General features: G+C 36.4%; 1 protein-coding gene across 1 annotated transcript in view; it reads left to right on the top strand.

Moving 5' to 3' along the window:
• ITGA9 (integrin subunit alpha 9) overlaps nt 1-26,693 on the top strand; it is an 838,607-nt gene that overhangs the window by 95,633 nt on the left and 716,281 nt on the right. The window contains exon 4 of the mRNA XM_053714443.1: nt 14,864-14,987. Coding sequence (XP_053570418.1) covers nt 14,864-14,987 — 124 coding nt within the window. The remainder of the gene's footprint in view (nt 1-14,863; nt 14,988-26,693) is intronic.

Raw genomic sequence — 26,693 nt, 5'->3', positions numbered from 1 at the left:
GCTGTTTGTAGCGGTTTCCTTCATGTAAAGGTTGGTTTGGATTTTTCCATCCTGATCTTTAAAGATATTCAGATCTAGAAAATTAATTTCTGATTGGCTCATGGTATAAGTTAATTTGATGTTGAAATCATTTTGATTCAATTCCTGCAGAAAAATTTCCAAACTATCCTTAGTTCCTTCCCACATAAACAGGATATCGTCTATGTACCGAATCCAGAATGGTATTTGGTCAGTCTCTGTGGAGTGGGAATCACTGAAAACCACATGTTTTTCCCAGTACCCCAGGAATAAGTTGGCGTACGTAGGGCACATGCAGTGCCCATCGCAGTGCCCTGAACTTGCAGATAAAATTAATTGGCAAAGGTGAAGAAATTATACTTCAGGACAAACTCTAGCAATTTGAGTATGAACAGATCATGATTATGATCTTCCGAAGATCCCTGGTCTAAGAAGAATTGGACAGCCGTAAGTCCTTTTTCATGTTCAATGGAGGTATAAAGGGATTCGACATCCGCAGTGACTAACCAGGTCTCTTTTTTGATATTAATGTTCTCTGTATATATATATATATATATATATATATATATATTTATGTGTGTTCATATGTACTTATGTATTTCTGTTTTAATATATATTTTTACTGTACATACTTAACATTCCTTCACTTACAGGATAATTTAATTATTACTGCAAATATATATTTCTATGTATATATGTCTATATACCTAAACCTGTATAGCTATTCCTATAAAAGTATCACAAAACAAACGTGTTCAGAAAATGAATCCCCTAGGTACTCTACTCGTATATATAAGAGACCATGTCTGGGGGGAGTATAGTCCCAATGCAATTCGTATTTAGAGGACCAGGCAGTCAAAACAGTTCCAATGTTCCACTGTAGGCAATGACGAGCTAAAAGTTTCAGGAAAGTTCCCAAAGAGTGTCAGTACACTCCACTTCAGCCTAGGTGTCACGGGTGGAAAATATAAGCAATGCAAGTCACTGTAGTAATAAGTCATCCATCATCTCTTACCCTCCACTGGTCTGGTGGGGTGCCTGGACACACTGCTGTACTTCTCCTCGGATTGGCGATGAGACCCTTCCGGGGGGGTGCGGCGTGTGTGTCCTTCTCGGCGTGCAAAGAGATCCGGGTATTGTGAAGATGTTCTTCGTATTACGTCACCCGTGACGTGGCTAGGCGCTCTGTAAACAGTGTAGCGTAGAAAGGAGGCGGGGATCTAGCCCGGGAGCCAGAGTGGAACAGCAAAGGTGAGCAGCGTATCGATAAGCGGTAAACCCAACCGCTATTAGACACAATCAGCAGGAAATAGATGCGCTGACTCAAAGTAAATGTTGCTGGAAACAAATAATTTATTAAGAAGTCCAACCATCAATGGCAAGGTAATAGGGTCACAGTCAAGAACGCCTGACACGTTTCGCGCATGCATAGATGCGCTTCTTCGGAGGCTGATTAGAATTAGACAGTGACAGCCTTTTAAACATCATATTCACCAATCCTAATGCGGCTTCAATATGAACCAATCAGTGAGGTACTGCTGAACAGCATGTCGGTAAGTATAGGTAAAATATATATACACCTCATAAATGCGAAAATTTTCTGCTGTTCATAAGTACCTCACCATGGGTAAAAAAATTAAACAAACATGAATGACTGAATTGAATACTGTACCAAAGGAAAACACATATAAACAATTTAAATACAATACATGGAGAAAAAAATATTTACAGTGAAAATAAAGTATCGTTCTAAAACAAAAACAGAAAAAAAGTAAAAAAGTAAAAAATGATAATAATAATCCTTATACATACATAACAATCAGTGCTCTCAAATGGGGCACAAGGATATGAGATCGAAGTTATCTACTAAATAGTGCTGAGATGTAAGAAAGGAAAAAAATGTTAACATTACTGACTACTAACATGATAAAAAACCAGAACTTAACGCAAAACTTAATGAAGTGAGAATATGGTTAACACTCATACTGCTGGTCTAAATGATAATAACGCTAATGACCCCAGGTCAGACTGACTATAAATCTAAAGATGGAGCTGTGAATCATATGATACTCAAAGTCACGGATTCTAAACGAGACATACATATATATCAGCAAAGAGAGTGAGTTAAGGTCATACTGTAAGCATCAGTCCTAAACATAAACCATGATCTCTAGTTGAGTATGTAATCGTGTTGTGTCAGAATTTTTTTTGTAAGATGCACATATTGTAAATAACGGGGAGCAGGCAATAACTGATTGGAGAACAAAAATAAAAATTGAAAATATGTGAAAAAGGATATCCCTAATGCTGAATTTAGGTGTGTGTGGGGATTATGATACTGTGCTGTCCTATGTAGTCAGAGTGTATATGTCTTTGATTCTACAGAGACTAATTTCAAAGGAAAATTTTAACGATACGCACATCTAATCTATGTATAGTGATAAATAAATCACTACCAATCCCAGAAGAAAAAATATGTGATACACTCCATGACTCCTAAAAGGAACATACGGTATGTTAAAGTAATAAGTTGTTAAAAATGATCCTTTGTTCCAAAATGGATGGTTTTGTCAGAGTCATACAGGGAATCACACCTAGTTCAGAAAAGGGAAAAAGAAAAATATTGTGTAGAGATGTTAAAAAGCAAGAAATAAAACTAATATTCTAATTAAAATTAAAATTAAAAGGAAGACAATGCAGTCCCCTAGGGGTGTGTTTTCTGATCTCTCTCTCTCTCTCTCTCTCTCTCTCTCTCTATATATATATATATATATATATATATATATATATATATGTCCTAGCGAAGAAAAATATGTCCTAGCAAAGAGAAACATGGGTTGACAGGTACAATGAAAAAATGTCATAAGTAATGTATCATGAGGAAATCTCAAAGGATAAGTATCATAAAGATGTGTAAATGAAATAGAATGTAATCTACAGGTGAGAAGCCAATGGGTTATGCCAATAAATATGTATCCATTGACTAGCATGTGTTAACAATCTTTGGTTAGAGTTTTGTATTTATTTATGTATATACTTTCTAACGTTTAAGAAATCTATACATATAGGTCTACATCTAACCGTCTATTGATACCATAAGGATATCTGGTGTTCAATTTGATTACCCAAAACACTTTTTTGAGTAATCTGGCTATTCTGTCACCTCCTCTTGCATTTTTCCGGATTTTTTCGATTCCAATAAAGGAGAAGTGTGTAGTGCCTATTCCATGTTGGCGAAAATGTTTCGCCACTGGAGTTTTAGGTTCTTTTTCAGTTAAAGATAGCAAATGCTCCCTGATGCAGTCTTTTAATGGCCGCGTTGTAATGCCAGTATATTGCTGAAAACAGCATTGGCATGTGATGAGGTAAATTACATGCTGAGAAGTACAGTCTATTCTTTGTCTGATTGTGTAGGTTTCATTCGTATTAGTTGAAGTAAATATGTGAGTTTTTTCCGTAAAGTCACAGCTCTTACAAGGTCTGTGACCACACTTGAAAAAGCCTGGGTTTAGGCTTAACCAATTGTTCTGTGATTGTGGTTTTTCTGAAAATTTCTTATTGGTTAGGTCACTTATTGATGGTGCCTTTTTGGCTACGAATTTTATTCCTTTGGAGATAATCTGTTTTAGTGTGTTGTCACTTTTTAGTATTGTTAAGTTATTCTTAATAACATTACAGATCATGTGATATTGGTTGCTAAACTGAGTGGAAAAAACAATGTTTTCACTGTCAGGATTCTTATCTTTCTTTTTAAACAGAGTATTTCTCTGTAGTTTTTCTACTTCCCTGTTGATGTTATTAAGTTTGAATTTATTATAGCCCCTTTTTACAAGTCTAGATAGATATATAGGTATAGATATCTATTTGACATTAACATTATTATATATATATATATATATATATATATATATATATATATATATATATATATATATATATAACTTTTTACACAGAACTTACTCTGCTGAGCTGAGGAGATTGTGAGCTGGGGACCTAAATTTATCACTGGAACCAGCCCTTCACTGCTCCACTGGACGTAGCGGTACCCCTTCCAAAACACTACTGAGTGTCCACGCCAGCTTACAGAATTTAAACCTAATTGATACCTGGCGTACGAAACACCCAGGACAGAAAAATTATACTTTTTATTCTAATCCGCATGGTATCCTCACGCTGGAGAAAGTTAATACCAGGACAGAAAGAGCACTCCAAGAGGCCAACCACTAACCCACAGGAAGTGTAAGGGATCTATTCACCATCAGAAACATATCCCTGCATACTCCAAGAGGTCAACGAATACCACAAGAGGCACTACAGCTGGATACAAGGAGGAAATCCAATCATCTATATATACCCCCAGTGCGGCATACTTACCTCATTCGATTGAGGTAATATCTGGTAAGGGTATTATATACCATCTATAACTGTATAACAACTACATCTGGAGATTCACTACGAATTATATCATTTTTAGGACTCATATGAACATTGTTTCTGAGTTCATATATTTTATATGCAATTTTTAGCTGGACTTTCATTTATTTTATCTTATCTTTTATTATTATTTTTTAATTTTCTTTTTACCCATTTTTTTACTCCTCACATACCCCAACAGTATATTGGACATATAGGCGCTGTATCCATCTTTGAATATATATATATATATATATATATATATATATATATATATATATAAAAATATATACTTAATAATAAAAATTACATAATTTTATATATGAAGAACATAGAAATGGAAAATATGTGTAATGTACATCGGGGTTTGCAATTTAGGTCTAACACGGTGTTGGGTTAGCGCATGTAAAGAATTGCTAACTTCAGTGCGCATTCTTGAAAATCAAATATAAAATATTGCAAAAAAATATCAATAAAAATTATTAAAAATTATTATACTTACTGTATCCATAGAATATATCTAAAAAAATGTTGTCTGTTTAAAAATGTTTGATTTTATTAATATTTTTTAATATTCTATATTAAATTTTTCAGGAATGCACATTGAAGTTAGAAATGTTTCGTGTGCGCTAACCTGGCACTGCATCCGACCTAAATTGTGAACCCTGATGCGCTCCACTCGTAATCTAGCCCTTTACTGGAATGAAAACCGCATTTTTATTTTTGTAGTTTGCCCTGACATTAAAAAAAGAACTTTGTACCCTTCTATAATTATTGCGCTTGAGTCTGGCTATAGTTGTATAACTCTAAAATCTAGCGGTTTGCAGATGTATATAGGTCAGAATAACTGCTGTTTTACATCTTTTGGTTCTTAATGGAATTAGACCAGAAAAGTAACTTTTTGCTGTTTGACATTTAGATTACAAATTACAGTGGTTATTTTTTAGTGGTTTCTCACGTTGTTCACCAGCTTAAGTTCTGCTATATGAGTGTTCAATATGATTAGAGGGATATGAAACCCAAAATTGTTCTTTAATTATTCAGATAGAACATATGATTTTAAACAACGTTCCAATTTACTTCAAAAATAAAAAAATGACATGCTCTATATGAATCATGAAAGAAAAAAATGTGGGTTTTATATCCCTTTAACTTCCTTTGCTTTTCTCATTTAGGGAATGTATCAAGAGTATTATAAGCTACTAATATATTTTGAGTGCTCAAAGATAAGTTAGAGATGTAAACCTGCAATAATGCTCTAATGCATCTTCTGGCTCCTCAGAGGCTGTTTCTACTTTGCGCTTTACAGCTGGGACCATAGGAGTTGCTGATGACTCGTTTTCTACATCTCTGGAGAGCACTTTTAAATTTGAGGTCTCTGTGTGATTCCAGGAAACTAGAGTTAGATAATTGTTTAATTATGCAGGTGTTCTTGTTGGTATTTGTAATCTAAAGGTTGCTTTTGCATATATAAACGTGATATAATATTTTAACATTTTGTTGCAGGCTCGTTTTTTAAACTTTAAAATATTTGGCTTGGTCTAGAGCGGGAATGGCAACCCTAGGTCTAGGTGGCACCTAAATTAATTTGCTGGCACTCCACCATTCTGTTTGGTTTCATTTGCTGTGATTGTGTTGCTTAATAATTATTTTTTCTCATGAATCCATACTCATTATTAACAATTATGTTTTAATTGTTGATATACATGGAATTGTAAAAAAAAAATTACTGCTTCTTCAATACCCTTTCTATGTGAAAAAGCTACCATGGACACAAAAGATTTTTATTTATTTTTGGAGAAGATTATCTGCACTTTGGATTCTCAAAAGTAAAAAACAAACAAAAAAACTTTAAAGCCCTTTTTCATTTAAAACTAGAATGTGGATATAAACTTGAACCAGAAGTGTGGCATAGACAGCACCTACATTTATAGAGAAGACTTAAGACAGCCCCCAGCATGACTATTTTAAGTGTTAGGGGAAAAATGTAACTAAATAACTATAAATCACAATCAAATAAAACACAAATAAACTGGGACAAAATAAAACAAACAAAACAAAAATGTGGAAATAATATACGTGATAAAGTACCACAAATGAGGATACACTGTCCCACAAATGAATCCTTTGATCTTTTCCTTATGTCTCAACAGGACCTCAATAATAGCAAAAAGAAAAATAGTGCAATCCTGTTATAAACCACACACAGAGCTCCATATAGCTGTTACTCACTTGGTTTAGAGCTTTAACCGAGCTCTTTTCGTATTACGGCAGTGTTGTGATAGCTCCACAACTAGCCACACCTCCTGTTTGGTATAAAATATTTATTTAAAATTAACATTAAAACTCCTTGCAGGCATATCAGTGGACAAGCGCTAAGCAATATACTGTTATACACCCATATACATAAGGAAAACAGTATTGATTAATACCCTTACAGTCCCTTTAGCATGCCTTGGAATAAGAAGTTCTGACACGCGTTTCACCTGAAAAGGCTTTTTCAAGGATACCTCTTATGTTTGTAGACCGGATATTTAAATGTCTTCCTGATACATCATTGGTCACCATCATCAAACAATACAAAGCTATCTTAAATTTTAGCGCCTATCCCTTGTTTGTTTAGAATGCACGCCACTTAATTTCCAGTTTCCGGTATGCACTACCAAAAGACTTTACTTCGGTTTTAATGACGCTGATACTGGATTGTCGCAATGCACCATATTTGTAGTTCTATCGACGTCTTCCTTAACCGCCATATTTGTAGTTCATATAAAAGCACCATATTGGTAGTTTTAAGATGTTCAGTCAACCACCATTTTTTTGTCTAAATATTAGAGCCGTTAATTAAGGGATAGAAAGGTCAAGATTGAAATGTGCAAAAATAGGATGTAATTTGTATAATACAAACCACCACTGGCTCTCTGAGAAGGTGTGGTTTTTGTATACTTGTGCACGGGCCCACACAGGAAAAACAGTAATAACTTTTACTAGAAGCATTTTTGCTAATGGAATACATTGTAAAAATGCTTCTATTTTACATTGAAATTGCAACCATACACATTTTAATTTTGGCCTTTCTATCCCTTTAATTTAGATCATATTTTTTTTTGTCTAGTGCTATAGGATAAAAACCCCACAGGTTACATTTCACTAATATTAAAGAGACACTGAGCCCAAATTTTTTCTTTTGTGAATCAAATAGAGCATGCAATTTTAAGCAACTTTCTAATTTACTCCTATTATCAATTTTTCTTCATTCTCTTGCTATCTTTATTTGAAAAATAAGGCATCTAAGTTTTTTTTGTTCAGCACTCTGGACAGCACTTTTTTATTGGTATGTATCCACCAATCGGCAAGGACAACCCAGGTTGTTCACCAAAAATGGGTCGGCATCTAAACTTAAATTCTTGCATTTCAAATAAAGATAACAAAAGAATAAAGAAAATTTGATAATAGGAGTGAATTAGAAAGTTGCTTAAAATTGTATACTCTATCTGAATCAAGAAAGAAACAATTTGGGTTCAGTATCCCTTTAAATCACATTGTTATTATAACTAAGAACTAAGACATAACAATATTGTGTGCATTGCTAATATTAATGTAATGCACATTTGAAAAATAGTAGCTTAGCTTGATCTTTATAAGTTCTCAATTGATCCTCTGATTCACTGTAAAGTTAACGCATCACATCACAGGAAGTGACTTTATAAACACTGTTTTTATTGCCCAGCTGACATGCAGATTTGGTTACCATCTGTATTAGGATTTCAGAGGTTCAGATCGAGATGAGAAAATTATGTTTTCTTAGTAGGTTTGTTTAGAATTGAAGAGAAGGGAGTGAAAGTAAAATACAAATACACTGAATATGTTGAAACAACACATTTCTGATAAGACTCTTTCATAGAAAAGAAAAACTTTTAAAGGATAATGTTGACATATATATTACAATAATATTACAAAAAAGAAACACACTAAAATGTTGTATGATGTATTGTTTTATTGTTCATTTTCAGGTTATATAGTGTTGAGCAGTGTAGGTTACATACAGAGATATGAAAGAATAGAATAGTAATGGCCGTTCTTATTGGTGAGTTTACAATCTAAGTAGTGATCATTACAATTAGCAAAGTGGAAATGTATAAAGAGACTGTAAAATTTAGGGCTAGACAAACCCAGGTGCCAAGGAGCCACTGACACCTTAAAATTAGGACCTAGCACTTTGGTTTTAGATTCCCCAAGACACCCATTGGGTGCCCCCCAATTTCCCCCCATCGACCACTTCCAGCCAAGTGCTGGCTTCTAGATTTTGAACAAATTTGTAAATTTGTCAAGCCTTGATGAAGGTATATACATATTAATATCACTAGCCAAATATTTACCAACAAATAATTAATGGGTCATAAAAAGTGTAAGACATAAATATTTATTTATTTTATTACAACATTGTATTTTAATAAAACTATTTTATGTTGATTGGCTCCGAAATGTTATAAAAAGTTCCTTATGCTGCTGGTTAAATATGATAAACAAGAGACTGCAGTAAGTATAGGTAATGCACACAGTAATATAAAGCCACACAGAGTCTCCATTCATGAACATATCGCTGGCATTCCAGCTGCAACTCACTTATGTAAACACAAGATCTTACAGCAAAGGTCAACATATAGATGGACGGGAACCTTTCTTTTTTTTCGAATTTTTTTTGTCTTTTAAAAAATAATTCAGATTCACACATATGTAACTACTTAAAGATGCTACTGCATTTATGTCTAAGTTGCAATGTCTTGCATCTAATATACGCTTCAATTATGCAGTTTACAATAAAATATAAAAATATTTTACAAAAGTATTGTAAACATTTAGTAATGACAATCTAATAACCAAACATATTAGTTCTTAAAAAATAACCTAAGTAAGTAGTACTGAACATTTCTGATTTTAACAGTTGTTTAAAGGGACAGGAAACCACAAAATATTATTTCATGATTTGGATAGAACATACAATTTTAAACAACTTACCAATTTACTTCTATTATCAAATTTGCGTAATTCTCTTGTTATCCTTTGCTGAAGGAACAGCATTGAACTACTGGCAGTTAGATGAACACATATAGTTAGCCAATGACAAGAGACAAATGTGTGCAGGCACCAATTAGCAACTAGCTCCCACTAGTGTAGTATATGTGCGTATTCTTTTTCAACACGGGATACCAAGAGAACAAAGCACATTTGAAAATAGAAGTGAATTTAAAAATGTCTTAAAATTAAATGCTCTATATGAATCATGAAAGTTTAATTTTGACTTTCCTATCCCTTTAAAAATGTATTACTGGTAGATGAGAATTTAATATGTACCACAAAATGCTGGAAAGTCAGAGGCTCTGCTCTAGGGGTTTACACCACCAACATAATATTCTAACACATTTGCTTTATCTTTTCTATATGGAGGTAAACATACCCCAAAGCATATGTAGCCATTAAATGGTGATACTTCATATGCATGCTTTATATATATATATATATATATATATATATATATATATATATATATATATATATATATGTGTGTGTGTGTGTGTGTCTGTGTATGTATGTACGTATATAAAAGTATGTGAACAATTGCCACAAATTATTTAGCACAATGAGTAATCTATGCTGGAGATGTCACTCCCAGGTGGGAACAATGACACATATATGGTGGCAATGCCCAGATATCGCCTCCTTCTGGTCAGAAGTAAAAAAGGAAACTACCTCCATCCTTGGCCCCAAAATCACTGATGACCCCCTTCTGTGGTTATTTAATCTCACTCCTAAAAAACTCACGACCTGTCAATCTAAACTCCTGCACATTTTAATTAATAGTGCAAAGTCACTGATTGTCAAGAATTGGAAAACATCCACAACCCCTTCCCTGGCCCAATGGATTGCCCAATGTCATAATGCCCTAAACTTAGAAGAGTATCACTACATGAAAATTAAACGCAAAGACGTATATTTAGAAGTAAAAATTCTCTGGGACTCTTACATAACGGACAAATTTAAAAAGCCTTCCGATCCTATATCCCCCTAACTGACTACCCCCCTAGGGATTACATGACGGATTCCTGTACACATTCATAAATGTCTCTTCTGCACATAATGCAGGGTCTAATTTCTTGGTATTCTGGCATCTATGTTATTTGATGTGGCAACGATGAACATTATTGTCAACTTCTGTTTTTTTAAGTGTTGTTTTACTGTTTTGTTATGCTAATCAATGCTGTACGATGTATTTTCAAAATCAATAAAAACAGTTTATAAAAAAAAAGATAAAAAAAAGTATGTGAACAATTATACATTTTACGTCTTTATGGTCGTTAAGGTGCTTTTACTGGACAGTACTGAAAGCATTTTATATAATTTCCAATATGGAAATGATCCTGGTATTCCCCCGTCACCACCATATAGCCAAGTCAAATTCAATTGTTGTTTATGAAACCATTATTTCCTGGCAATGTAACCTATATATATATATATATATAAAAATCTACGGAACTAAAAAATACAGAGGACTGTGTAAACTATTAATGGATACCATCCGTGTAATTTTTAATATTAAGTTGAACTGAAGCCACCATAGTATATGCATAATAGTTCCTTTGTTTCTGAAAAAGGCTTCCTTCCTGGTCAATCCTTATTTCCATTGTCCTGTTTATATATATATATATATATTTTTTATCATCCTGTGTGTACATTATGAACTCAATGTATACTAAGATGTATTGAAGTTACATTTGATAAATGTAAGTCCGTGTTAAACTCATTTTAGACAAAATAACTAAACATTACAATTGGGGGAAAAATATGTTTGTAATATAGCTTTGAGGCCTTCATTGTCTGTAAATTAAGCATCACTCCTCATTTTTCCCCCAATTCATTAGAGCATTTTATTATTACACAAATGTCCCTTGGTAAAGGAATAGTCTAGTCAAAATAAACTTTAATGATTCAGATAGAGCATGCAATTTTAAGCAACTTTCTAACTTAGTCCTATTGTCAATTTTTCTTTGATTCTTGGTATCGATATTTAAAAAAAAAATGGAAAGTAAGCTTAGGAGTCCATTTTTGGTTCAGAACCTGGGTAGCACTTGCTGATTGGATGGCTACATTTAGACACCAATCAACAAACGCTACCCAGGGGCTGAACCAAAAATGGGCCATCTTCTAAGCTTAAATTAAAGCTTTTTAAAATAAAGATACCAAGAGAACTAAGAAAAATTGATAAAAGGAGTAAATTAGAAAGTTGCTTAAAATTGAATGCTCTATCTGAATTATAAAAGTTTGTGACTATTTTGACTAGACTATTCCTTTTACTATGGGCAAGATTACCAATCACACGGTATGGGTTTTCCATGCGCGATATGGTCTTTTCTCAAACAATTTCCATTGTGCAGATATTACAAGTCTTGAAAAATCACTATTGCGCACACGCTTATGCAACAATCCTTTCCGCCCTCGAAGAGATGTGAGATCTCTGGTGTTAGAAAAAAAGCCGGTGCACGGATTTTACATTGACATACATACACACAAATAGAGAAACATTAATTTATATGTTTAGAGATATGTTTAACAATAGAGATAATGAACAGATTTCACATAACAATTTTATGCACATTAAACAATATCTCAGAGGGATTTTCAAAGAGATATTCACATATACTGTAGATCTTGAGATATCTAGACATTCATATATTCATTTACATCTCGCTATAAATAGATATATCAGTCCAAAAATCATCACATATATAATAAAATATTTATTTATAAATAAATAGAACATATTCTCACAATATGAAATATTTGCATTTTGATGTACACTTTTCGAGGAGAAAACATCATGGGTTTGCGCAACAGAATAGGGTTTTAGTGTTTTTTCTGTTCGTCTTCTCCATTGACTTCTATAGGGGAATATGTGAATGCGCACTTGATTTGTCTGTTTGGATTATGCGGCTTAACGCTCATGCAAAATAAGTTATTTTGCAACTTGTAATAACCGCGCAACCCCAAATGGGAAAAAGCCATAACGTGCGCAGTGTTTTCGCAGCTGATTTGCTGCCTGACTTGTAATCTTGCCCTATATGTCTAGCCACTGCAAAAGGGTTAAGCTCAAATTAACTTTGCATACCAAGTGTTCTGCAGAACCAATCCTAAGGCAAACATGATTTCTAGATATGTGCATATATTGCTCTTGGTTGCTTCATCGACAATTCATACATATTGAGGCTTCTAAACACAGTTTCCCTATCTCCCAGCACTTCCTTAAGAAGATCCAAGATGGGGAGGCTGGTGGCTTTGTCAGGGAGATCCAGAAGCAAACCATAGTGGGCAGATTTGGGATGTGTCTAAGCTGTCCTTAGTAAACTAGAACTTTGCTGCAGCATTCATGATGGTAGGAAGCTCTGCACAACCAAGGACCAATCATAAAATAGTCAAATGTTAGAGCATTTATTATTTTAATATGTTCCAATAAACATTGTTATATATATATATATATATATATATATATATATATATATATATATATATATATATATATATATATATATATATTATATATATATATATATATATATATATATTTTTTTTTATTTATTTATTAATTTTTTATTATTTTTTTGCATCAGTTGCATGCACTCACTCATATATGTGTTTTATAAGTTGCCCAGGTGGCTCCTCAAAATTATTGATAGAACATCAGGCAAAAAAGAGATGCTTTTGAAATACTTCTACATTGTCTTGAAAAATGCTAAAAATAATAGCCGAAAGTCGACTTGTTTTTGATGTGATTTATGAAATAAAGATCAATTTTGGATCATGTAAAGACCCGTGAGTGCCCTCCTTTATGCCTGATGATCTATCTATCTATCTGTCTATCTATCTATCTATCTATCTATCTATCTATCTATATCTTTTTGGTTGTGGCAGCATTTTTAACTCGCTATTTAAAATGTTCAATAGAAAAGTAGATGTCCACAGCACTTTCTGTTAATACAAACTTTATTTCAGACAAACATCAAGCTTGAAATAAAGTTTGTATTAACAGAAAGTGCTGTGGACATCTACTTTTCTATTGAAAAAAAATTGGGGAGTTGGACGGAGCCCCTGTCTACATCGGCACTGACACTCTGGACTGCTGCTGTTCAGGTTCCTGTGATACTATTTAAAGTGAAGGTCAAGTCTGGCATAGTCGCTCACAACGTTATACAGTAAATATAAAATGAGATAGATGTTCATTCATGAATTTTCATACTACTCGTCTAAAATTTAAATTTTCACCTTATAAATCGCTGCCGTTTTCATTCCATAGTCCGCCTGACCTCTTTCTAATAATGATTGACAGTTTTTAACGCTGTTATAGCCAATCAAAGTTTGAACCCCGGGGCGTTCAGCCCCCTTTTCCTCACGTCACTCGTCACTACTGAGCATGCGTTCTATAGATGCTTTCGTCAACAACATCATGCTTGTGCACAATACCCATTTGGCTTCATGTATTGTGCACAAGCTTGTTAGTGACATAGTGAACGTGTGAAACTGCTCGCTACGTCACTAGTCCAGAATAATGAAGTGGTGGAGGGGAGGAGTCCCAAGAACAAACGGGGGTATAATATTTTTATTAATTATATAAAAAAAAATATTTTATTGAAAACTGAGTTAGCGACTTGAATTAATACATGTTACACTTCACATTGATGCATTCCGTTTGTATTAGACTTGACCTTCACTTTAAAATGTTGACATGTTATTGGCAAGATTGAAATAGTGTGTATTTAACCCCCAATAAGTATGTATATGCATTTTTTAAGGTGATGTAATGGTTTATTTGATGGCCTTGATTACAGAGCTTAAAATGTAAGCCATAATAGCAGTTTGGTTCAGTGCCACTTGTAAATTACTTTCTAATATGCTTCACCGTCTTTGTCTAATAATTATGGCACAGAAACTCTTCTATCAGCTTTGAGTAGTTAAGAATATCAGCCTTATTCTGTATCAATGAATTGGAACTGCGTATGTTAATAAATGAACCATTTTTTCATCAACCTTCAGCTGCCAATAATTAAGAGTTTATAAATGTGTGCTTGGAATCTATAGGTATTATGTAAACAATTACGCTTTTTTTATACAAAAACAAATCTACAAATAGCAAATGTAAAATTGTCTGAAGCCTAAAATAGATACCCAACACTTAAAGCAATTACTATAACCTGTGGTAATAACTAGATTTTTATTTTTGTTTGAATATTTACAACAAAATTGGCGTTGCTGCTTTTGCTATTTATTACTGTTCATTTCTTTCTAACCTAAGATCTACTTAGATTAATGAGACAATAATGTTTGTTTCCATAAGAAATGATCACTATAGTTAGAGCATTTATATGTTTTGGTATCTGTTTAGGCCTGTGCACACCGATGGAAGAACATATTCTATGAATCCGAATACATACTTCCTTATGGATTTTGTGTCATCATTCAACCAAACCTGCAGGGGATCATGAGGAGCCTAATTCCTTGCTATGAAGGTTAGTAAATGTCCAAAATATATTTCATTCTTAACTGACCATATCATTCTGACAATACACTTTTAACCTGAGGAAGCTGTCATTTTGAAAATGTGTTCCCATAGAAACATAGCATTTGATGGTAGATAAGAACCATTTAGTCTACCCAAATTACATGTTATTTATTTATTAGGATAGCCTTATGTATGTCCCTTTTTTTTTAAGCCTTTTGCAGTAATTGTGTTTACCACCTCTATTGGAAGTTTATTCCATGAATCTACCTCCCTTTCTTTTTAAAAAAAATATGGTTCTTCACATTTCTCCTGATTATGATGATCTCTCATTTAAGTTTGTGACCCCTTGTTTTAGTATTACTTTTTTTGTTTCAGCTTCAACTTTATTAAGTCCCTTCCTATATTTGAAGGTTTCAATCATATCACCTCTTTCCCTTCTCACTTCTAAACTATACATTTTTAGATCATTGAGCATCTCTTTGTAAATTTTATATTTTAGATCATATACCTTTTAAGTAGCCTTCCTTTGGACATATTCTAGTTTATTTATATCCATCTGGAGATAAGGGGGCATATTTATCAGGCTCACCAGAAACAGCAGTTATGAAGCAGCGGTCACAAAGACCGCTGCTCCATAACCTGTAAGCAGGCGAACAGACATAGCCGGAAATCAACCTGATCGAGTACGATCGAGTTGATTGACACCCCCTGCTGGTGGCCTATTGGCCGCGAGTCTGCAGGGGGTGGCGTTGCACAGCAGATCTTGTGAGCTGCTGATGCAATGCTGAATACGGCGAGCGTATTGCTCGCCATATTCAGAAATGTCTGTCGGACCAGATCCGCACTGTCGGATCAGGTCCGACAGACCTTGATAAATAGAGGCCAAGGTTTCCAGAACAGTACACAATATTCCAAATGAGGCCCAACTAGTAATCTGTAAAGTGGCATAAGAACCTTGCTATTTCTGCTACTAATACCTCTCTCAATGCAACCAAGTGTGCTATTGGCCTTACCAGCTGCAGTTCTGCATTGTCTACCAAATTCTAAATAAACTGAAATAATAATTCCCAAGTCGTGTTCCTCTTTAGTTACAGTCAGTAATACACCATTGAGACTGTAATTGGCCTTTGGGTTTTTGGATCCTGTTACGGTTGCCTCCAGGCTGGCTGGAAGTTGGACCGTAGAAAAGGATGCTCCTAGCGCTCACCAAAGAATCATCAGCACCATAGTCAGCAATCCCTGTAGTGATATTAGCTGAAGCTGTCCCCTACAAACATGAGTCAAAGCTGCAAGTTAGAGGGTCAAACATAGGTCTTAAAGGGGGCATTGTTCACCAGAGTCACAATATGTCCCCAGACGGTTCTTAAAGGGCCACACACACACCCAACAAAAGTCAATATGTCCTCAGGGGCACAATCTTCCAGGGGCCATAGTCATGTGGAAGGAGGCTGGCAAATAGGCTTCTCCAAAATCCAGGGAAGCAGGGCAATTTTCCATTTAAAGGGCCAGTTACAAACAGCAGTTTGTAACATATCTCCCCTTTTGGAGGGAGACTAACCAGGCACCTGACCTTCTGTCGGTCAGTGCCTAAGTTAGTCTCGCAACCCACCCACAAATAAACACTAGCAGCAAAGCAGCCCCCCCACAACAAGTAGCACTGGCCTGTAGGTTCCAGGTTATAGGATGACAGTGTAGCATCCTCTGCCTTCCTGGCGCAGCTGGGCAAATAGCTGATGGTACTTGGGGGGCAGAGGCCAGCGGCACTCTGCCCTGGTGCCAGCGCTTCTGCTGGGGTGAGGGGTTTGCAGGCCAGTCCTGTAACAAGGACAAGGTCTGTAGGGCAGAGGCCAGCAGTGCTCTGTCCTGATGCCAGCTCTTCTGCTGGGGGAATTGGGGCATAGTCCTGCCCGGTGGCAAAGGGAACGTGGGGGTCAGTGGGGGTTAACATCTCCACTGTTAACCCTGGGCCCAAGTTAGGAGTTAGCTGGGGAGGGGGAGATTGGCTTACCTCCTCCTCCTGATACTCCGGCGGCCGTTGGGAAGGGAGGTCGATGCTCTCCGCTTCCTGTGGAACATGCTGCGGCTGGGGAGAGAGACCGGTTGTCTCCTCTCCCTGGAAGGCACACTCCGGCTGGGGAGGGAGGTCGATGCTCTCCCCTCCCTGTAGCTGGGTCTGTCGCTGGGGATCTGGGCCGCCTGCCCAGCATCCCTGTAGGGCCGGTAGAGAGACTGCGGTCCCATCTCCACCTGCCTGCTGGGGGTCCTCCCAGGACCAGTCTATGAGGCCTGCTGCCTCTGGTATCTCTGGTTGGGGAAGGAGACCGGTTGTCTCTTCCCTCTGCACAGTATACTGCCGCTGGGGAGGGAGGTCGCTGCTCCCCTCTCCCTGTGGAACATGCTGCGGCTGGGGAGAGAGACCAGGTGTCCATACCCTCAAACTCCACAGTTGGCGCTCAAAGGCTCGTGCCGCTTTGTTCTCCGTAGCCAATTCCCGGATGAGGCGACTGACTACCTCCTGTGCAGGGTCTGGACCATATCGGACTAGCCGCCTCTTTACTTCTGGAACGAAATCCGCGCCCTCATAGCGACGGATCCGGTTGAGGTGCTCTTCACATGGTTCTGACCAGTATCTTGTCAGCTCCATGCTGCTGTAGGTAGGGACGCTGCGCAGTGGCTAGCGTTGCCCTCAATTACTCTCCTACGATACCAGTGCTGCTCCTTGCGCTAGGACGCCAATCCCACCGCTGCCGCCAAATGTTACGGTTGCCTCCAGGCTGGCTGGAAGTTGGACCGTAGAAAAGGATGCTCCTAGCGCTCACCAAAGAATCATCAGCACCATAGTCAGCAATCCCTGTAGTGATATTAGCTGAAGCTGTCCCCTACAAACATGAGTCAAAGCTGCAAGTTAGAGGGTCAAACATAGGTCTTAAAGGGGGCATTGTTCACCAGAGTCACAATATGTCCCCAGACGGTTCTTAAAGGGCCACACACACACCCAACAAAAGTCAATATGTCCTCAGGGGCACAATCTTCCAGGGGCCATAGTCATGTGGAAGGAGGCTGGCAAATAGGCTTCTCCAAAATCCAGGGAAGCAGGGCAATTTTCCATTTAAAGGGCCAGTTACAAACAGCAGTTTGTAACAGATCCTTTATGCATAATTTTGCTATAGGTAATATTACATTTAGATCTCATTATATTTGCCCAGTCTTCCTGAAATTCTCCCTGGTGCCTCGTAACTTGCTGTAGTTCATTTTAATTAAAGTGAAAGTAAATTTGTAACCTAAGCAAAACATCTATGTAATATTTAGCAGTAATATATAAGCATCGCTATGTTTTTTTAATTTTTTTTGCCAAAATTGACGTTATATTTTATTATTTTATTTCCCTACCGTGTTCGTCCTTGCTCCGCCCACCCTCCTCTTCCTGTATTTTTAGGCCGTTACGTATAGAATGGTCCCACCCGCTCTATACGTAGCTGAAATGCACGTTCACGATCGCGGAACGCATTGCGCATGCGCGAATCGGCGATCAGGGCTGCAATGCGCATGCGATTTTGTTCTCACCCATTCTTCAATGCGCATGCGTCAAATGATTTGGAAACATAGTACTGAATGAATAGCAATAATGTATTCATTCAGTACTATGCGATTTGAGAATCTGAGCAGCTGCAGTTGTGAGATCCGTGAGCCGATATCAAAATCCCAAAACGATTTCAATTGTAAGTATTTGTATAGTCAAAGTATAGACACTATTAGCTTTTATGTTTATATACTCAATATGGAGTCTATTCTCAAAGTTTCATTAATAGAAATTATTATTATATTATAGATCGTTCTGATTATGGTTTACTCAATTAGAACAACTTTCATATACCACAAAAGTGTATTATATATCAGGAGCAAAAGTACACCATATTTTGGTCTAATATAGGATATTTAATTTCTATAAAATTTATAATGATTCATAATAATGAACAGAGAAAAAGCTGTGCGCATGCACGAATTTGGTACGCGCGTCCGACAGAATTCTGTGTAGAACAGATTTTGCGCATGCGCAGTAGATTACATATTATGATGACGTAGCTTCATGGCCGCCGATCGGCCAGAAAGTCAATTGGATTAAATAAAAACGTGACAAGGAAGTAAAATATGTATTGGGAAGCGGGGAGATTAAAAAATCGAAAAAATATCAGTTTATATGCGGCGAAAATGTTATTTAGAAATAGCTTAAAGATAAACGATGAATTAAACTCCTATTATTTTTAACTAACCGATGTAACTGTGCTAAGCTGACCACCTAACTTTACTTTCATTTTAAACATAATATCACCTTCAAGGATCGATATAAAATTTGTTATACAGTAATTACATTTTCACCACAACATCCACGCTTTAATTTCACAGTGTACCTGGGGTTGCCGTTATTTTTTTAAATTTATTTAATTTTCAAATTCATTTTCACACAAAAACCTGTAAAACTACTTACATTTAACTCTATCAGGCCCATTTATCAAGCTCCGTACGGAGCTTGAAGGGCCGTGTTTCTGGCGAGTATTGAGACTCGCCAGAAACACAACTTATGAAGCAGTGGTCTAAAGACCGCTGCTCCATAACCCTGTCCGCCTGCTCTGAGCAGGCGGACAGGAATCGGCGGAAATCAACCCGATCGAATACGATCGGGTTGATTGACACACCCCTGCTGGCGGCCCATTGGCCGCAAGTCTGCAGGGGGCGGCGTTGCACCAGCAGCTCTTGTGAGCTGCTGGTGCAATGTTAAATGCGGAGAGCGTATTGCTCTCCGCATTTAGCGAGGTCTTGCGGACCTGATCCGCAGTGTCGGATCCGGTCCGCAAGACCTTTGATAAATTGGGGACAATAACTCTAATTGCATGTAGCCAATTCTAGCCAAGTGGAACACCCAATCACAAACAACTATAGCTGAGTGGAATTTCCAATTACAGCCACTGGCTGATCTTCCAATTAAAGCCACATTTGCATGTCAGCTGTCATTCCTTTATGGCCTTTACAACCGCCTAGTTTGTAGAGCTCTGGAACCTCCTATTAGAAATAGACAATTATTTTTAAGGCACCAAGGACATGATTGTTTATACAAATTTCAGAAAATGAATTTTCACTTCAGAATATTTATCATTCTCTAGAAATTATGTTGGAGTGTCAAGGGTATCTTCATATCTGTAACCATATGCCTGTCCTTGAAAGAAAAATCAAAAGGGTTTCTATTTATACAAATATGTCCTTTTCTGTGAATATGTACAGCTCTGTATCATGGAAGACCCCACATTCTGCATAATATTTAAAGGGACATTAAAATGCTTATTTATGCATCATAAATTAAACACTGCATTGGATGCAAAATATTTGTTTTAAAAGCGTTAAAATTGTAATTTTGATAGGTAAAATATGCATTGTTTTTCATGTACAGAAAACACCCCTTTGTAAAGCATCTTGAATGTTGTTTGTCTTAAAGGGACATGAAACCCAATTTTTTTTCTTTCATGATTCAGATAGAGAATACAATTTTTAAAAAAAAGTTTCCAATTTACTTCCATTATCAAATTTGCGTTCTCGTGTTATTCTTTTTTGAAGAGATATCTAGATAGGTATCGTGCACATGTCTGTAGCACTACATGACAGGAAATAGTGCTGTCATCTAGTGCTCTTACTAATGTATAATATTGTTGCAAAACTGCTGCCAACATAAATAAAAAACAATCAAATAAAATTTGATAATAGAAGTAAATTGGAATGTTGTTTAAATGGTATGTTCTATCTGAATCATGAAAGAAAACATTTGGGTTTTATGTCCCTTTAATTTCTTTGCTGTAGCCAATTATGAATAGATATAAGCAAGCACCTGCAAGTATCAACCAATCATGCTGCATGATGTGTAGGAGTGTCATAGTTCTGCACTCCAAGGAGCGCACTGCTGCTTTAGCTGACCTTCCTCAATTTCTGGTATTCATGCCCAACTATCCACTGTCCTTCTAGATCACTTTATTGTTTTGTCCCTTATACTCCATAGACCAGGTTTATCCCATTTAAAAACTTAACAAAAATTAAACTTGTAATTTAACCACCCATTAGTTGCTTAAGGATACTAAAAAACTTTGTAATACATTTTCACTATTTATTGTGCTTGCTTTTCCTGTAAGTTAGCTCAAAAATTGAAACTGGAGTCAATTCTGCAGACTTCAGAACTCTAAATGTGCTACATTGATCTGATTGACTTATCAGTTCAAGAGCTTATATTTTTATATCTATTGTGTTTCTAAGTGGCCACAACAGTGTCAATTAAAGTGATGGTAAATCCAAGCATATAACAAATGCTAGGATCTACCATCACTAAAAATAAACATTAATTTCTCTTATTGTTTTGTAAAAAAACAATGTTAAACTCACCGTATCTGTAAGGAAAGTAGCTCGCTAACTCAGCGCCTCCGGTCACCCATGGCACATTGCTTTCTCCAATGAGGTGACACTGTTACCTCTAGACCAATAGCTGTGCTAGGATGTCAGTTGACACGCACGGCTACTGGTCTAGAGGTGGAAACGTCACCTCATTGAAGAAAGCGTTGTGCCTTGGGTGGCCCGGAGGCGCTGAATTAGCGATATACTTGCCTTACAGATAGGGTGAGTTTAAAGGGATACTAAACCCAAAATTTTTCTTTAACCCCTTAATGACAACTGACGTACCAGGTACGTCCTGCAAAAACTAGCAGTTAGTGACAATGGACGTACCTGGTACGTCAGTTGTTTAAGAGAGTGCTGGAAGCGATCGCAATTGCTTCCAGCAGCTCTCAGGGTATTGCAGTGATGCCTCGATATGGAGGCATCCTGCAATATCTTTTAACAAGCCTCCGATGCAGAGAGAGCCACTCTGTGGCCCTCTCTGCACCGGTATCAATGGTGCAGTGTTCCGGGGGGAAGGGAAGCAAAGAGGCGGCAGCGTGCGTGCGCGCGTGCACGTGGGGCACGCGCGTGCACGTGGGGGCCGCGCGCGTGCACGTGGGGGGCGCGCATATTAGCCACTGACACCAATGAAAAAAAAAAAAGTTCAAAACATAAAAAATATATATATATATATATATAAAAGGATCTGGGGGGGGGGTTGGGGCTATTGAGGGGGGGGCTGCTACACTACAGAAAAGTTTATAAATATTTTTGGGGGCAAAATTTATAAATATTTTTGGGGGCAAATTGGGTACTGGCAGACAGCTGCCAGTACCCAAGATGGCGGCAATTAAGTAGCAGGGAGGGTTATAGAGCTGTTTGGTGGGGGATCAGGGAGGTTGGGGGCTAAGGCAGGGCTCCATTACAGCAGAATACATTTTTAAAAAAAATAAAATAAAAAAAACTCCTTTTATTTAGTACTGGCAGACTTTCTGCAAGTACTTAAGATGGCGGGGACAATTGTGGGGTGGGGGAGGGAAGAGAGCTGTTTGGGAGGGATCAGGCGGTGGGATGTGTCAGGTGGGATGCTGATCTCTACACTAAAGCTAAAATTAACCCTGCCAGCGCCCTACAAGCTACCTAATTAACTCCTTCACTGCTGGGCATAATTCACGTGTTGTGCGCAGCAGCATTTAGCGGCCTTCTAATTAACAAAAAGCAACGCCAAAGCCATATATGTCTGCTATTTCTGAACAAAGGGGATCCCAGAGAAGCTTTTACAACCATTTGTGCCATAATTGCACAAACTGTTTGTAAATAATTTCAGTGAGAAACCTAAAATTGTGAAAAATTTAAAGGTTTTTTTTATTTGCTCGCATTTGGCGGTGAAATGGTGGCATGAAATATACCAAAATTGGCCTAGATCAATACTTGGAGTTGTCTACTACACTAAACTAAAGCTAAAATTAACCCTAAAAGCTCCCTACATGCTCCCTAATTAACCCCTTCACTGCTGGGCATAAAACACGTGTGGTGCGCAGCGGCATTTAGCGGCCTTCTAATTACCAAAAAGCAACCCCAAAGCCATATAAGTCTGCTATTTCTGAACAAAGGCGATCCCAGAGAAGCATTTACAACCATTTGTGCCATAATTGTAGAAGCTGTTTGTAAATAATTTCAGTGGGAAACCTAAAGTTTGTGACAAAATGTGTGAAAAAGTGAAAAAAAATTTTAATTTGATCGCATTTGGCGGTGAAACGGTGGCATGAAATATACCAAAATGGGCCTAGATCAATACTTTGGGATGTCTTCTAAAAAAAAATATATACATGTCAATGGATATTCAGGTATTCCTTACAGATATCAGTGTTCCAATGTTAGCGCTGCAGAATCTGTTGGCGCTCTACAAATAACCGATAATAATAATAATAATAATAACTAGCGCTAATTTTGAAAAAAAAGTGGTTTGGAAATAGCGAAGTGCTACTTGTATTTATGGCCCTATAACTTACAAAAAAAGCAAAGAACATGTAAACATTGGGTATTTCTAAACTCAGGACAAAATTTAGAAACTATTTAGCATGGGTGTTTTTTAGTGGTTGTAGATGTGTAACAGATTTTGGGGGTCAAAGTTAGAAAAAGTGTGTTTTTTCCATTTTTTCCTCATATTTTATAAAAAATTGTATAGTAAATTATAAGATATAATGAAAATAATGGTATCTTTAGAAAGTCCATTTAATGGCGAGAAAAACGGTATATAATATGTGTGGGTACAGTAAATGAGTAAGAGGAAAATTACAGCTGAACACAAACACCACAGAAATGTAAAAATAGCCATTGTCATTAAGGGTAAGAAAATTGAAAAATGGTCCGGTCATTAAGGGGTTAAGGATTCAGATAGCGCATGCAATTTTAATCAACTTTCTAATTTACTCCTATTAAGTTTTCTTTGTTTCTTTTGCTATCTTTATTTAAAAAGCAGGAATGTAAAGCATAGGAGCCGGCCCAATTTTGGTTCAAAACCTGGGTTATGCTTTATTGTTGGATAAATGTCAGCCACCAATAAGCAAGCGCAATCCTTTTTGCTGAACCTTAGAGAGAAACTGTTTATTTTTAGTGATGGTAAATCCTAGGGTTTGTTATACACTTGGGTTTACCATCACTTTAACTTTTCAAGGGATATCTCTCAGGGTTGCTAAACAATGCAAATGTTTCAGTGCATTGCTCAGTTGCTGATATATACTATGCATATTTAAAAATTACATTTAATAAGATGTATGATTACATTTAGATAAATATTGTGAAAGACAGGGGCATTGAAACAGTCCCTCTATATCAAACTATTCTGGTTCCTAGTGATTAATTTGATCCCAATTACCACAGTGATCACCTGAATGTTAGAGGGGCTTGTGAACCCTAATTTAAAATAGGGACATCCTCTTTCTTGAGGTCTGTGTAATAGTCTCCTTCCCACTACTTAGAAAATCTCCCCGTTGTGCAGTGGAGCAGGTGATCGCCATTTCTCAAATCATGGGGACAAGTGACCCCTTCTTAAAAAATAGCAACTTCTTTTTCAAATGAAAGGCGCCTAGTATCTTAGTGTCTATCTCTCCTCTCTTTCTCTCTCCTATCTCTCTCTAACCCCCTTTATTTTTAAAAGGTACCATGGGCACTTGAGAGATTATCGCCAAGTTGGGCACCATCTTTTAAATATTTTGCCAACCCTATTCTAGACCACAAAATTGAATCCCATTTCTCCCTCTGTCACCTCTTTTCTTTCTTTGCAGAAAGCTCTGGAAATGTTTAAAGTGAATGTAAATTTTGATGCTAAAGTGCCCGGTTTTTAAAACTTCGATTAAAAACAGGGGCACTTTAATTCATCAAAATTTACATTTCACTCCTGTTGTGAAAAAAAACTTACCTTTTAAACTTCAAAGCAGCTCCAGCTTCCTCTGGTCTCACAAGCCATTTCTGATGTCAGAAATAATTGATAGGTCATCCTCCAATCACAGCTTCCCCCCGGGGGAATCAGTGTCTGATTCAACGCTGTGATTGGAGGAAGCCGGATGCCTCATTTTAGACCGAGGAAGAGGCTTTGAAATGGGTGGAGGAAGCTGGAGCTGTTGTGAAGTTTAAAAGGTGAGTTTTTTTTTCACAACAGGAGTGAAATGTAAATTTTGATGAATTAAAGTGCCCCTGTTTTTAAGCGAAGTTTGAAAAACCGGGCACTTTAGCATCAAAATTTACATTCACTTTAAAAGGAAATTAAACCCAATTTTTTTTTCTTTCATGATTCAGACAGAGAATACAATTTTAAACAACTTTCCAATTTACTTCTATTATCAAATTTGCTTTATTCATTTGGTATCCTTTGTTGAAGGAGCAACAATGCACTACTGGGAGCTAGCTGAACACACTGAGAGAGCCAATAACAATAGGCATATATATGCCCCACCAATCAGCAGCATACTCCCAGTATGGCATCACTGCTCCTGAGCTTACCAAAGTGGTCTTTTCAAAAAGAGAACAAAGCAAATTAGATAATAGAAGTAAATTGGTAAGTTGTTTAAAATTGCATGCTCTGTCTGAACCACGAGAAACATTAAGGGTTTTATGTCCAAAAAAAAAAAAAGTGCTACCTTACAAATTCAGAGCATTTGCCACCTTTAAGGATGTATTTGGTGGATATATTGCCACTACTAAAGAGGGGCCAGGATTAATTCAAATAAATAATAATTCATAATTTATTTTGTATGCAGATATTTTGAAAATTTGTTTTATGTCTATGTAACCATTAATATGACACACATATTAATTCTTTAATTAAATCAAGCACCTGCACTATATATATTTAATGAATTAAAGATTTTATTAAGTGTTCAATACAGTTAAGAATTATTTTTAGAGAACAATCTTTCTACTAAAATTTGAGGAAAAACAAAATGTTCTTTGACCTTTTGCTTCTTAAAGTAGCCAAATTATTGCAATAACATAGAGAAGTATCTCCAAAAACAAATTTCCTTTATCTGTTATGACAATAGTGCTTTGTCCAACATTTTGCACAAAGAATTTATTATTAGAGTGGTCTAACTTCTCAATTGCCAAATGAATATCTTAATGTGTAATTAAATGCACATATTTATTAGCTGTTTTAGGCTAAACCCAAAAGCTAGTGGTTTGCTTTGGCATATAGTAACTGTTTATATTTACTGTGGCTAAGGTACAGGTTGCATTTTACTAAAATGTAACATTAAACCACACAATCCTATAAAAGGGTAAATATTATTAGACAGCAATTTACAGTTACATAGACTAAAAAGAGAATGTGTCTGGATTTGTATTACATTACAATTTTAGGAATCTTGTTCTATATACTTTTTGTTTAATAAAAATAAAAAAAGAAGTTCTTTCATGTTGGAAACATTAAATAAGCACACAATGATTTTATTGTGAACTTACCTTAATATTAACAGGACATAAAATTGCAAAAAGAAAATGCTCCAATGTGTTAAATCATTCTAATACTGCACATATTTAAAGGGATACTAAACCCAAATTTTTCCTTTTATGATTCGGATAGAGCATGAAATTTTAAGGAGTAAATTAGAAAGTTGCTTAAAATTGCATGCTCTATTTGAATCATGAAAGAAAAAAAAATGGTTTAGTGTCCCTTTAAAGTCAGCTCCAGTGCAGCAATGCACTACTGGGAACTAGCTAAAACACATCTGGTGAGCCAATGACAATAGGCATATGTGTATAGCCACCAATGACAGGCTAGCACCCAGTAGTACATAATCACATG

Source organism: Bombina bombina, chromosome 5 (assembly GCF_027579735.1).
Source record: "Bombina bombina isolate aBomBom1 chromosome 5, aBomBom1.pri, whole genome shotgun sequence".
Taxonomy (NCBI): Eukaryota; Metazoa; Chordata; class Amphibia; order Anura; family Bombinatoridae; genus Bombina; species Bombina bombina.
The sequence above is the reverse complement of the archived record's forward strand: the minus strand, read 5'-3'. Positions and strand labels throughout refer to the sequence as shown.